At 35.5% G+C, this 15,549-nt stretch overlaps 1 protein-coding gene across 9 annotated transcripts in view; it reads right to left on the bottom strand.

Moving 5' to 3' along the window:
- Positions 1–15,549, bottom strand: part of NEBL (nebulette) — a 256,082-nt gene that overhangs the window by 34,858 nt on the left and 205,675 nt on the right. For 7 of the 9 annotated variants that reach the window (XM_039548358.1, XM_039548357.1, XM_039548356.1 and 4 more), the window contains 10 exons: positions 15,338–15,448; positions 13,465–13,575; positions 12,705–12,815; positions 12,342–12,452; positions 11,716–11,820; positions 8,490–8,582; positions 5,253–5,345; positions 4,775–4,867; positions 2,770–2,862; positions 409–513 (listed from right to left, as the gene is read on the bottom strand). The exons of the other annotated variants lie outside the window; for them this stretch is intronic. In XM_039548358.1, coding sequence (XP_039404292.1) covers positions 409–513; positions 2,770–2,862; positions 4,775–4,867; positions 5,253–5,345; positions 8,490–8,582; positions 11,716–11,820; positions 12,342–12,452; positions 12,705–12,815; positions 13,465–13,575; positions 15,338–15,448 — 1,026 coding nt within the window. The remainder of the gene's footprint in view (positions 1–408; positions 514–2,769; positions 2,863–4,774; positions 4,868–5,252; positions 5,346–8,489; positions 8,583–11,715; positions 11,821–12,341; positions 12,453–12,704; positions 12,816–13,464; positions 13,576–15,337; positions 15,449–15,549) is intronic. 9 annotated transcript variants of the gene reach the window in all.

The following is a 15,549-nucleotide window of genomic DNA, read 5'->3' as shown; positions in this document are numbered from 1 at the left end:
TGAATTAAATTGACAAACATTCTCACACAAGCCAATGCACACAAAACAACTCATTCCAAGAACCAAAGTCACACAGAAACCAGGAACATGCACAGGCACAGGTGAAGTGTGTCACCTAATCCAGTGAAATTGTGATGCTCAAATGATCTGTGTACATTTTTAAAGAAAAAACAAAACCAAAAGAACGGACATGTAACTGTTAGAAAACTGTTTATTAGTATTTTGAAAATGTTCATTACACTCCTATGCAGTTAGCAAACACTCCCTCTACAGGCGTAAGAAGAAAATATTCCTTCCATACCTGAGGAGAGAGTTTCATTAGTTACCTATATTAATGGAAGGCAAAGTCCAGTGGAAGTCAAGTGCCGTTCCTTAGTATGCTCTAGTTATAGCAAGAAAGTACCCTACCATTGAGATGTTGTTTTGTGTTTCTTTGACATGCCTTAGCTCAGGTGTGTCTAGAAGCACACTACGTCTACCTTTCATCTGCCTCTGATCACTGCTGTACTTGACCTGCAAAACAGCAACAACAGCACAGGTGAATTGCTTGTTTACAGGAGAAAGGATGGTGAGAATCACAGCATGCAACAGTACCCATTCCAAAGCACAATGCCAAGCAGTTCTCTTCTTTCTTTACACTCATGTGCTAGTAAATTATTTCACAGTGAGGACACAGATGAGCTACTATATTGGTAGGGCCAAAAGCCACATTTATTCCATCAATCACTTACTCAAAAGAAAGTATTTAATTTAAAGCTGAAATTTGTGACTGTTTAAATTACATAAATGAAATAATTCATTTATCAACTGATAAATAAGATAAATAATAAGAAAACACCTCAGTGACTTAGAATATCCTTAAAACCAATTTGTATAGCTGATGATAAGCTACCATCTTATTACCCAGACAGACACAGAGTCTGTTCTCAGTCTGCTTCCAGGTTGGGATTACCTGAGAACCTCAAGGAATTCAATTCTTATCCTTTGGAAGCCTTCTTACTCCTGTTCAATAGCTAGTCTTTATTAGTAGCACAAAGCAACATGTCTGGGAAGAATCTGAATATTCTGTTTCCAAAATGAACATTTGGGCTCTGGGTTTTGTGCATCAGTAAGTACAGAATCTCTCCCATCACATTTCTTCTGATTAGCTTATTTTGTGACATTTTACAGACTAGTAAAGATGTAAGGTTAATTATCTGTTAAAAATAAGAAGGAAAAAAAACCTCACTCAAAACTCTAAAATAGTGAAAGTCCTACTTATTAGTTCTGGAATGAGTACTCTTACAGTTTCTTCTGTCTTGTTGAATTCTTCTACCAATGGCCTCTCTTAGCTCCTACATCGCACCGTAACCTGTGCACTGTGTTAGTAAATATTTTAAATTTACCTCTGTATTCACACTCCAAGTATTACCTCTCAGATGAGTTGTGCAAATCTATTTCAACATGCATTTGTGATGACAGAAACCATGTATTGAAACTGTCTAACCCTCCTTAAGATTACATATTGGCTAAGAGAGCAGACATGAAAATATATATCTTGGTGTCTGTGTTTCATAGGTAAGTTTGAAGTAATGTACAGAGAAACAAAAATATATGGTACTGCATGTTCTTCAAACCCTTCTTAATTAATCAGTAAATTCTCTTAGAAAATAGATTCAGCTACATATGCTTTTGAATATAAGGCATTTTCTGGACAGAATAATTACAGCCAACATAGGTTGATTTTCATCTTGCTCATTAACACAGAGGAGTATTTATCCCTGTAAATCTTGAGAAACAAAGTGAAGGAGTCGCTTGGCAAAACACATTTCATTTTCACAAATTAAAAAATTACTTAAAGTCTAGAATTGTTGTGAAGTTTTCCTCTTATTTTCAACTACGCACCTCAAAAATAATTGACCTTGGTAAATATTCATGAGCATTTTAAGATCATCATTAAGATATATGTAGTTACAATGTCAGCTTCTGTTCCTTTGTTCTTAGACATATTCCCTGACAAATCCAAGCTACTTTTCACTCCTACTCTCAGTTCTAAAGTGTTCATTACTTGTAATTCTCTCCTGCCACATTGACACAGTGGTTCTGCATGAAACCTCTTCTATTTACCATCTGAAGCAACTTTGCCACTGATGTTTTTTCAGTGCTGAGGACAGACTGCAACATAACTGGTCTTATCCTTTACTTCACCATGCTTTTTGCCCTTCTTCCTTGCTCCTTAATAGAATTGTCCCCTGCTTCTTACACCACTGCAGTAGCAATTATATTTTATTAACATAAAAGCCAAAAAGATATATTATCTTACTCTTCAGTATTTAGCAATGGGACCTATTAAGAACTACTCAGCTCTAACATAGGTGGACACTTCCATGCTTTGAATCTCAAAAAAAACAAAAAGACATTTGCCCTGAGGTTAAATTCTCATTTCCTTTATTCTTTACTGCAATTCACTCCTGCAATCTAGCAACTCTAATTTGGTAACAAGGGACAAAAATTCTTGAAAGAATGACTGACCCCTACTGACTCTCTCCTTGAAAAATACTGGCACCAACACAACCACTTATTTTTTTTGCAAGAATAATCAGGCAGCCCTGAATGTGTTTGTTGCACATATGTGCAGTGCATGTCCTCAAAGAATAAAACCAATATCTCTTCAGTGAATGATGAAGTTGGATTTCTTTGACACATCAAATGTAAAAGGAAAAGCATATCCATGTTTATATTTCTACAATGACTGAAAATCTGAATGACAAAAAGATTCAAACAACTTGCCGAGCTGATATTATCTTGATTCTTTCTGACTCTCTCTATCTCAGGAGTGACACTCACAGCAGTAGCTTTGCCAGGCTGCTCTCTGTAGTGAACCTATTATTTAACAGAATAAAGTATATATTCATATTATTTCAACTATAGCAATATCTCATTGTTTTATATAAAAATGCATGACTTGAAAGGTCATCCAGGAAACAACTGAGAAGCTAAAATGCATCTGAAGTTTATTAATGTTTATAAAACTTGATTTTTGAAACATAACCTTGAAATTTTTTTCTGTGCAGGGTGTTTATTAATGCATTTCTGTGGATATATACCCACATATGCACACAATATCTTGACATTTACCAGACTGATCCTTGGCTGTACAGAGAAATATGTCATATTTGGAATGGGGTTAAGCCACAAATAATGCAGTAAAGGCAAGCAGAGCACATGAAAAACTGAATTTCAGCAAGGTGCACTGCAAATATATATTTGTCAAGACACAGAAACTCCATAATGTCTCCCTCTGTGTTCTAAATTTTATATATTACATATTCAAAGGTGATTAAACACAGAGGGTGCAGTACATCAGACAACTGCCAATTGAATCCAGCCTAATTTCACCATGCATTTATCTAAATGTACTGCAGAAATATCACCTTTATCATTTTGCAACAAAATACACTTAATGCATTAACCAAATGCACACTCAATGGATCAGGATCTAAAGCATATAGAGAACAGGATGTGGCCTTCACAGAGCAACCAATCTAAGTTAACTCTGGCCCCACACGCTGGGAAGTCAGATATGGTAAATATTTAGTAACAGATTCTGGCAAAAAATTTATGCCAATTCATATAGTTTTATGCAAAATAAATTCTTCCATAAAAAAATAAGCTCTCAGGCTTAAGTGATAAGGTTAACTGTGCAGATATATTACGCTCATAATTCTGCAGTCCACAGTGGCAGTAATTGCTTAAGCAATTATCTTCCAGCACAACACAATTTTGGTCTGTCCAAATTGAAAAATTAATGTCTTACAAAAATGATGGTAAACTTTCAAATAGATTAAACTTGAAAACTAACATTTATAAAGGTAAAATGACTATTCAAGAATTAATATTTCTAGAAATGGCTGAAGTTAAAGAATCTTCACTCAGAGCTGTTCCAGTGACTTGAAAAGAATTTAAGCTTTCCGGTGAAATTTGCACAACACAAAAACTGGTGAAAAGTAAACGACAAAGTGAGTAGGAAAACTATACAGGCTTGAATCACTTGGGAAAACAGGTTTTTTTGAACAGAATACATTTTAGTAAAGCTAGATATATCAACAATAATCCAGAAGTTGAGTTAGAGGGACAGAATTCTTGAAAATTGTGACTCAAAATTTTGGTGAATGCAGCAGAAAGCACCCCAGGGACACACTGGCAGCTCTCAGTGAGGAGAGTGCCTGTTCTCTCAAGGACTCATTAACATCATCTTCATCAATGCAGGAAGGCAGTAGCGTGCTCCAGTCCTTGCCTTCTTCTCTGTGCTCTGGCAAATCATATGACTTTCCAATGGTTATGTCAGCCACTAAATACTAAATTCTGATGGGAAGGTTACTGAGGAGCCAGAAGAAGACAGGTAAGAGAGTAGAAGTTTGAGCACAACTGTAGCTAATTTTTTAACAAGCAGAGAAAAAATAAAACTGGAAACAGATATTCTGGTTAACAAAAAAAGGAAAAAAATTGGTCAAGATTTCCTGCAAATATCCAAGGAAGAGAATAACATCTCAAAGCATTGCAGGCATTTCTTTAACAGAACATGTGATGCTTCATCTGCCATTTCCCAAACTAAGCAATGTCTTTTCACAATTGCTTCCTAAAAGAGGGGTTTTGAGTCATTCCTTTACTTGAATTCCAATACAATACATTTGTTTCCCGCAACTAAAGAAAAGGCACAGTTTCAGAAAGCAGAACTTTGTACTCATCTTGTGCACCCAAAAATTATACAAAGGATTAAAGGATAGCAACTTCCCATGCTGACATTCTCTTGATTCCTCTTGACTCTTTCCATCTCAGGGGTGACACTCACAGGTGTAGCTTTGCAGAGCTGTTCTTTGTACTGAACCTAGCAAACATGCCAGAAGATATTACGACAGAGATTTCAAAGTAATAGAAATACACAACTGTGCTAGACATCACTAAAGAGCACATTGCATTTGGATGGAAAGTACCATTCCTTAATAACCAATCCCATTTTCCACACAATACTTACTACTCACCCTCTTTCAGTTCTTCTATTTCAAACACAGACAACTGTTATTTCAACGGGAATAATTCACTCTCATTGTTATTAATCAAAGTGCAATGCTAAGGAATTATCATTTTACCATTAATTGATTAAAATGGTCTTTGTGAACAAACAGAAACTAGCACAAACACCACAGACATATTCACCAAGACACATTTAATACAGCGGAGAGAAGTGTGCAAGCAATGAAAATGGAGCACACATTGCTAATATTCTTCTGGTTTTCCTTAACTCTCCTTAGTTCGGGTGGATCAGAAATAGCTGTTGCACGCTGAATTTCTTCCTTGTATTTAATCTGCACAATAGATATTACAAAAAAATTAGAAACTTAAAGAAGAGAGAGACAGGCACTAAAACACATCACTTTATACTCTCTCCCTTACACATACTGCACAGCTAGACCACATCGACAAACACCATTGGTCTGAAAATGAACACTTATATTTAATTTCTAAAACAGTCTGCTAGGGTCTCTAATGCATCTTGTTTGATGCAATGCAGAAGAGAGTGCAATTAACAATTCTATTGTACTAAAACTCTTACAGTGGGAATATACATCACATGGGATTGTGGCTATTTTCATGATAATTGGGATGCTGCATATACTACTTGGAGATCCACACCACTTTGACAATGACTTGGTCCTTCTATTATCTTGCTATGGATAAGTCTACTAGTCCATTTCAGAAACCAAGCCTTTTAGGTGTTCCTGAAAAGGTGGATGACTTCAAAGTCTCACTGAAGTTCTCCAAAAACACATGCAGACAAACAGGTGAAAATGCAGTTGTCTGGATTGTTGATGCCTTTGCAGGTGTTGTCAGATATTTGCTGGGTTTTTTTCTAACATTTTCAACTCTCTTCTCCAAGACATGGTACTTCTGGAGGGTGCCCAATTTCATAGCACAGACAAAACAACTTGTTCTTCTCTAAGCTCATACTTGGAAGCTGCTTTGACTGAAATTTATAAATAAATAAAACCAAACCAGCCCAAAGTACAGACCAGGAATGGAAAATTTCAGTCCAGACAGTGTAGGACTGGCAAAAATACTAAAGCACTGGAAAAAAGGGGTTTTTAATAGAGACTATTAGGTAAGTTTAAGAATTGGCAGTGCTACTCATCCTTAAAATGTCTGTTGCTTGAATTTTAATCAGACCCCAGCTTTGTGGTATTGAGTGACATACCACAGGGCTTTCCTCACAGATTTCACACTAACAAAAACACAAATAGAATCTTCTCCCAAAGTCCTGCTTCTTCCCAGTGCTGTGTCCAACCCTGCCTGCCCCTCAAAATACACAAGTTTTTTAAAAGTCCTTAGTTGTTTGTAGCTTCTCAGTTCAGATTCATCTACAGTCCATGGGTCAAAGTTCTGTGAGATCTTGGTTTCTTCCAAACCAATCATCACAACAGGTGAGATGAGCTCAACCTCCTTCTCTGTCACTACCTTTTATTTTAGGCTTCAAAAACACCATTCTGATGTTTGTCTCCTACATATGTAACCTGGAAGAATCTGATCACTTTCAGAACATGACTCAATGGACTTTTTTGTGTGGTTGGTTGTCCAGTAAGTGTTATTTTGGTGCCCTGGTGCAAATTTGCTTCTCATTCCACAGTTTCATTTAGCTCAGAAAATAGTTTTAAAGCTGTCCCAAGTTCTTTTGGCTAAATTTAAAAATACGTGTAAAATACTTAAATCTAATGGATTCAAAATTAGTGTAATTTACCCTTCCTTTGGGACTCCTGTAAATTACACAATACAATTTCCCTCTTATTGAACAATATAATTTCCCTCTCACTGACATATAATTTGAAACTTTATTGTACATTGCCTTTAAATTTGGCATTCTACACCTCTAATAAATATTATACAAGACCCAAGTAATTTCAAGTACAAATAGAGGTAATAAAATACCTTTTGTAAAACATTAACTCTACACGAAGACTAGCAAGGTAAAGGCCATGCTACTCACGTCATACCACTATACCACTAATGCATTTTGTACTTCCCTTGGTATGTTTTTGTTCAAATGTGTTTACTAGCATACTGATGGACCTTTTATTTCTCCCTCTTCACCACTATTTAGGATTTCTAAAACAGCAAGAACAGTGCACACTATTTTTCCATTTCACATTGAAAGGTATTGTGAAAAAACATTAGAGTAAGACTTCTAATAAGTGTCTGTGTGACTGTGTGACTACTCTTGAAATAAAATTCTATGGTAACTGGAAATTTAAAAGCAAAACAACAACAAAAAACCCAAACAAACAAACAAAAAAGAACCCCTCATCCTCAAATCAAGCAAACCAACAACTTCCCCCAACCAGGAGGTTTCAACTACTTACTATCCAATTTTTTAAGGATTTAGGACACATGATAGCTTGTACTGTGACTCAAAATGACAAGATGAAAAGTGATGGATAGAGCAGAAAAACATTCCAAGGAAAATAAGAGCTTTTCTACGTTTTTTGGAAATTCTCTACCTGACCTTACTTCAGCGGGATAATTAACACTATTCACTTAACAATGAAATTCTATGAGAATAGGTGTCCAGAGTCCCTAATTAATATTTTAACTAATATTTAAACACAACATAGAGTCATGTCTATACATTATTTTCAAATTTTACTTTTTTGAAAAATCTAATCATTAGAGAAGTCATGTCACAAACATAAAAATGGCCCCAGAAGAGTCCCCATCAAATATAACAAAGAAGTGAACAATGCAATTGCAAGGGTTTTCTTGCTGGGCAGTCACTTTTCTGTTTTTTTCCAAGTTTTGCCACATATTTATCAGAAGAGAATGTTCTATTTGAAGAAAACAGTCATGCTGATATTTTATTTTTATTTGCCTATTAAAGTGCGAAAGAAATTGGGCATCCATAGCTAAACAACATCAATTCAGAACCAATCTCATCAGATCCACAGATCAACTTGTCACCAACATGTAAAGAGGCACCAACTCTCCATCTTTTCACATAGTTCAAGTCTGGACATAATTTTTCTCTTCTTGAAGTGCAAACTGTATCAAATCCTATGCAATACATGCAGTCTCTAAAAGAAAGTTACAGATTTTCTTTTTCGTCACATGGTATTTTTCGAACCTGCAAATACAACTGCTGTTCAGTCTGTCATACAGGAGAATACATCTCATATTTCTCACTCTTGAAAGACAAAAAATTCCCTCAAGTATTTAGTTAAAATATTTTCTTATTTTTCATAATGTTTCAATTAGAAACTCCACCTCTGGACACAGAAGTGCTTCAGCAGACAGGAGTTCTAGCTGTGCTAGAATAGAGCTCTATATCCAAAATCCAGTGGACAACTATTTGAATAAGATGTGTGATATGAAAATGAAGAAGTTTTTAGGAAACTAGATGAAAAAAAAAAAAAAATTGTCCACCATTTATTCACATAAGAATAACTTATGTTAATAGCACTCACCGAGCTAATATTCTGTTGATTTTTCTTTACTCTTTCAATCTCTGGAGTGTCTTTTACAGCTGTGCCAGCTCCTACTTCCTCCTTGTAAAACACCTTCATTTCCCCAAAAGAGAAGATAATTATGAGACTGTTAGCAATGCAAATGCTATTTCTCATAAAGGGCTAGGCAATATTCCAAACACCAAATTGGTCTGACTATAAATCTTGCTAAGAAAGAAAATACTTCAACTTTTCATAAATCAGACTAATTATCAATAACTATGATTACACTGTTTGTTTTCAACTGTAAGCCAGATAGTATATTCTCATCCTTTAGACTGACCTCAGTATTTTTAAGTATTTGCAATGACATATTTAAATTTGGAAAAAATATTAAAATTTCTTTAACAATCTATAAGGTTTTATAAATGTAACTTTATGCTTGAGTAATTTCATTCATTTCAATGTAATTGAAGGTGCATATACATGCAGGATTTGATTTGGTTTTTTTTAGTCTTCAGATCTTAAAATACTGTGAGAAATGAACAGACATTACTATTATTTCTAAGTTAACAAGCTAAAAATTTGAAATATTCATGGAAAAATAACAACAACCAGAGCTACAATCCAAGTCATACAATTTTTGACTCCTAGGTTCAAGCCAGAAAGCTGAGGACTGCATCTAAAAACAAAAATCACTTCTTAAAAGATACACATGCTGTTTATACAATACTCCTCTCTATTTCAATTGTTTCAGTAAATGATAAACACAAAGCCCATCAGTAGAATCAATCATTTGAAGTTACTGAAAGAGACAGTAAATAACTGCTCCACAAATTCCAAGCCTGGTTATAATTTAAATAACCATGGAGCACAAGTTCATGCTGAAAAACTCCTCAAGAAGTTTTACTTGATTTTCAGTATTTGGTGTCACATCTGTTGCCATTTTGGTAAGTATTTCCAGTCAGTTAGTGTAAAAAACAAGTCTGGTCTTGGAGTTAATAAAATTAATCTTTACCATTTAGTATTTCTGCCTTTCTTAAACCAAGATTTATTTAACTTTTCCTATCAACAAACCTTAAACAATAAAACATCATTCCTGATTAATTTCTCCTACTTCCTTGAAGTCCTCCATAGCCTGGGGTGAATACTACTGCCAAATATTCTAGAGGAGAGTGAATGTCGGCAACTAATTTTTTAAATATTCAGAAAACCTTTAACAATCTAGAATTTTGTTTTACCATGTGAGAACAGAGACAGTTTATGAGTAAGGACTTGAAAACTGTTCTGCACCATGTCAGTTAGAAAGATTTATATTGTGGGTCGATCTACAATACACTTTTCTCCTCTACCATGGAAGGATTGGTAAAATATGTTGGAGACAGGATTTTTCTATGAAAGAAATGACTGTGAAGTAAATATCCTATTATAAATCATCTGCCAAGTGAGCTAGTGAGCTAAAAGCAGCAACAATCTTATCTGCAGAGCAAGTTGGTTTTTTTTGTCCATTAAGGCAGAAAAATCCAAAAGACAAAAATCCAAAAATCAGAAGACTATCAGTGGTCATTTTTTTTTATACTGCTTCCAGCTGTATCTTGACTCAGTAAGAACTTACCTTTGTAATCTAAACTGCACAGAAGGATGAAAGATTAAAACACAGAGAAAGAAGAAAAAATGATAGTTCAATCACAGCTGTAAACTGCTTTCCTACATCTGGAGGATCCAGATCACAAACAGAAACAGGACAATCGCAAAAGAAAGCAAATACAAATGGTGATTTGTCAAAGACAAAACATTTTATTTCTTACTATCTAGAACACTAACAAAGAGGATAATTGTCAGTCTTGGCACTGAAAGCTCAGACTGGCCTTCAGGGTTGCAAGGGGTTCAGATGCATCAGAGGCTTGTCATGGCTTAATTAAGTAGTGATACCTATCTTAATTAAGCCTGGTACCTAACTGTTAGTGAGTCCGCACTGCCAGAGCCACTGACCTACTTGAAGACTTCATCAAAAGCTGTCAAGCAGGGTGGAAAGCAGATCCCAGAGGCTAGCTTATATCCCTCTGTTCCAGGGAGTTTCAGCCTAGGCTGTTAGGACACCAGTGACATGAGAAATGGTGATAATCACTGTCACACTATGCTGCAGAGCACCATTCAAAACCAGGAGCCAGCAGATGACAGGAAGCAAAACTGGGCCAGTGGGCCTGTCAAGAGCTCCTACTAGAAAGATGTAGCTTTTGGCTGTCCTCATTCAAAGGAAGAAAAAGGGCAGGTAATGGCTGGAGATGTTACAGGAGTGACCACAGCCTAGAGCAGGCTCGGAGGTATCTCCTCTGCCCTCCCCACAGGCTCTTGCTCGCCTGCAGAAGCCTCAGCTGCACAGGGGAGCTGCAGGCAAACACCTCCAGGAGAAACTAACTGAGCTCGTACTTCTGAGAGCTGGAGAAGCTGAGGATATCTCTAAGTTAAAGAACATGTGTGTCAGATAATACTAAACATATTTAAGTATCTTATATTCCTTTCTCTCAAATCATTGGCTTCATTAGTATTACTTAGTCTGCCATACAAAACAGCCACTGACTGGCCTTTTGTTCTGGAGGCCAGATTTACTCCTCTTCTCTGTTATATTACAAGCAAAGGCAGAATTACAAACAGCAGCACTAATGGGCCCAAAAAGGAAGTGGAACTTAATACATCCCAAACTGGGCAATTTTAGAAATCTAAGCTCATAATTTATATTTAGGGATAAACTGAAACTTAAGTCTAGCAGAAAATTTAAAAATAAACCCAGTGTAATATAAAATCATTATATATATATATTTATGAAATCTGATCTGTTCTAATTTTATACCCCAATCTTGATGCTCAGAACATATGATAGAAACCAGATGAAAAATCTTATACGTACAGTAAGAAGCCTTAGGTTTTTGGTTTTTTCCCTTTTAAATAAAGTACTTCCTGGGGCTTGATGGAAAAAGAAAAAAATCTTCATTTAAAAATAACCGTGGTTTGGCAAGGTGATATAAGTGGTTTAGAAATTCAAAATAACAGTGCCACACCTAGAAAAGCTGGGTATTTTTTTTACTGAAAAAAATGAGTGATACAGCTTTTGCCAGGAAAATTATGCAAATGGTTCAAAGGACTTTTACTCATAAGTTCCCTATTTTATGCTGTGGCACAAGAGACCCTATTTAAACTAAAAAATATCTGAAAAGTTACAAGCAAAGAGAGAAGCACTGTTACTCACTGAACTGATGTTTTTCTGAGTACTTCTTATCCTTTCCATCTCAGGAGTGTCTGGGACAGAAGAATAGTAACAGAGCATCTTCTCCGCTTCATCTTTGTACATTTTCTGAAAAAATAATTTTTAAATGGCTATGCTTTTTGGGCTCCAAACCGCACAAAATTGCACAAAAGATGCTTATTGCTAATGAACCTCCTCATCCAGTCTGTCAAGTATTTACTTAAACCTCTCTTCTCCAACCATACTGTTATCATTGTCTGTCCCCCACACTAAAATAGATCTCATATACATATACATAATATATCCTCATATATAACATATCTTCATACTTAATATATCCTCATATATATTTTCTCCTCACTGTCAGAATATATGTAATGTAACATTAGGTAATTAGGTAATGCGAAAAGAACTGCCTAATAGATGTAAATAATGAAATTCAATTTACATGATGTAACAGGCCTAAATACAAATAAGAATCAGGCAGTTAAGACATTTTACTGCATGTAAATTAATCTAGTACAGGTATGAAAGCCTCTGCAGAGCTAGAGAAGTAGTATTTTGAGCAATGTATGTCAAGCACTCATTGTTACAGAGAATTAAAACATTCAACTTTTGACTATGTCTACCTGGCTTGCTATTTCTGACGCCCTTTTGGCCCGTTGAATTTCTGGAGTATATGGACCAACTTGCATCCCTTTTCCTCTAATTTCAGTCTCCAGATCCTTTTTATATTCTTTCTGAAGAAAAAATAAAGGGGAAATAAAAACCATAAGTAATACTGCAACTCTCTGTACATGCTGTCTTCAAAGCTATTCTGATAGTACTGGTCAGACTATAAAAATAAATTCTTCCATTTCTTTAATTTAATATTTTTATTGTGCACTGCTTGCTTTGTTTAGCTTAAGAACGTTCAAGAAGATTTTATATTTTTAACATCTCATTGTGTTTTACTTTCAAAATAATCTTAAAGCAATTAATTCTGTACTCACCTGGCTGACAATTTCAGAAGCTTTTTTGGCTCGCTGTATATCAAGGGTATCCGTACCCACTTCCATTCCCTTTCCTTTAATTTCATTCTCCAAGTCTTTCTTGTATTCTTTCTGAAAATAATAGCATTGGAAATACTCACGGCTGACAGCCAAATTCTCAAATCTAATCTCTACAATTTCACTGACCAGCACTCATAAACCACCAAATAACGAATGATTCAAGAGAACTAGTTTTGTAGAATCTATCCATGAGATAGCTGTAGTTGCTGATGGGTTAAAAAACCCTTTTAACAGACTGCTCACTTCAAATCTGATGTAGCCTTTCACATCTACCTGTCTCGGCAGTTTTGGCAGCCACAGTCAGACACGTAGATGAGAATTTCTCCCTCTGCTGTGCTTTGCAAGACTGATGTCATAATGCTTTAGCATCTCTCTAACTCTATCATTTGGCCCTAAGTAAGGAGCTATTTAGACCTAAAAGCAGCAGGGCCCACAGTGACCAAAGACACCCTTGGCCAGACATGGCTCATGAGGAACAAGCACAACCTGCAGAAGGTGATAGGAAGGTCTAAGTTCTGGGAAGCTTAACTTTCCCCCCTTACACTGATTATGCAATGTCCAACTCTTTGCAGCTCAATTAGCTATTTGGAGAAATCTGTGTTTTCAGTACTGCCTAGATTGGTCACCACCTGGAATTCTCAATCACAATAATTTGTTGCATTCTGTCATATGGAAAGCTTGTCCCAGGAATGGGACTGACCATGCTTGCAATTTCAGAAGCTTTCTTGGCTCGTCTTATCTCCGGTGTATCTGGACCAACTTCCATGCCCTTCCCTTTAATTTCAGTTTCCAAGTCTTTCTTGTATTGCCTCTGTGAAGATAGAATTTATACATTATATTCACAGCATCCAGAGATTTTTTTCCACAAGACATTGAAATTTAGGATTTAGAGTCAATCAAAACTCTCAAGAGTCACAATTTTCAAGACTCTTGGTAAGCTGTTGTCAGGAAAAACACATAACAAACTACAGGAGGAAAACTTTTAGAAGATATTCACTGAATGTACAAACCACTGAGAATGAATTTTTAATGTAGCAGAGGGTGAGAGGAAATCAGCCCATGCAGCTTGCTACAATTATCCTCTAAAGTAAAGAGGAAGTTTAGCTCTGCAGAACATGGTGTAGTAAGTTGGTACTTGGTGCCAGCCTAATTGAAACACATCTCACTTTTAAGAAAATATTTTATTTATGACAAGACTACATGTTAGAAATTTAATACCATACAGAATTGCTTCCAGTGAACTTCCAGATCAAGAAGTTGTAATTTATTCATTTAATAGGTCTTTCCTGAACCATAGCCATTAGGCAAGTGGCAGTCCTCATCCGTGATTGCTGCTTTTTCCTCACAACATAAATTATAAATAAGCAATAACCTGAAAACAAAATTAATATTTCATCTTCAGCTTATCCAAGCAAGGATATGTTCCTTGTTCATCAGCAAATTATATTAAAAAGTAATATGGAAATATTGTATACAATAGTTGTACTTTTTTTTGTAGAAAAATATTCTCAGCCACTGCTATTTCTACTACTTTGGTAGTAATCATCCTTTTTTCTGTTCTAGTTCATCTCCGCCTGTGGAAAACTTTTTTTCAAAGTAAATACATATAATTTTAAAATGCCCCTTACTATTCTTGTTTATAAATTATTTTTAGGTTGTACATTAATTAGAAAAAAGGAGGAAAATATGTTTCTATTCGATACAATGGTCTGATAACTTACAAGAAGTAGAGAAAAAAGATTTTCAGTCTTTCATCTGTCTCACTCTGATATGGAAATAAATGTGATAAAACAACTCTCTACTTCACAAACCACATTTTTTTGCAAGAATTGTAAATTAACCTGTAGGAATACATCATGCCTCAATTCCTGTCTGCTAAAGGTGGGATGACAGATGTTTCCTCTGAGCTTCATGTTGGGTAAAACACCCAGGAAAAGATAATCCTGGGAGTTACAGTTATATATTCCCTTACTTCTTTACAGTGGTCAGATTGGCCCTATCCATGGCATTCCCTCTGGTTTTTATGGATATATGTGTGTGTGTGTGTGTGTGTGCAAGCAAATAAACATATATATAATATATAATAAAGAAATACAAAATTAATATAAAATAGAACAATATAATATATATATATATATGTAAAATTCTGAAATTATTCCCCAAATGCGTAACGTGCAGCAGGAGCTTTGCCTTCCCTCTTCCCTCCCTACACCCTCCAGCCCCGCTGTTTCTTCCCAGAGACAGCCTTGGATCTCTGGAAGTCCACCCGAACTCATGTGCTGAGGAAGCCTCTGTGGTCAGCAGAGCACAGCTCTAAATGCTGGGTCTATTGACCCCACTAACAATCTCCACTGACTTTCTAATTGCCCAAAAATCTGAATTATTTGTCCTAAGTTGTTTTTTATACAGAGCTTTACTATATTTTTCAAGCAAAACAGAAATAGCCTTAGTTTCAATACTTACATACTTCCTTGTAGATTATGTAAAAAAAAAAAGAAAAAGAAAGCAATCTTTTGAGTTTAACATAAAGTGAACCTTCTGTGATATTAATAACCTTGACTAGCATAACATACCTCGTTTAGTATCTGAGCTGCATTTTTCACTCTAATCAAATCTGGTGTATCTTCAAACACTGTCATTCCTTTTCCCTTCATCCCTTCTTCCAAATCTTTTCGGTACTCTTTCTAAGGATTACAAAAAAAAAAAAAAAAAAAAAAAAAGAGAGAGAGATTTCACCACTTCTTACTTTGTGTAAGATCTTGAAAAGAAATGCCACTTATTAAAC

The sequence above is a fragment of the Corvus cornix genome, chromosome 2 (assembly GCF_000738735.6).
Source record: "Corvus cornix cornix isolate S_Up_H32 chromosome 2, ASM73873v5, whole genome shotgun sequence".
Classification (NCBI taxonomy): Eukaryota; Metazoa; Chordata; class Aves; order Passeriformes; family Corvidae; genus Corvus; species Corvus cornix.
This window is presented reverse-complemented; position numbering and strand designations above follow the sequence as displayed.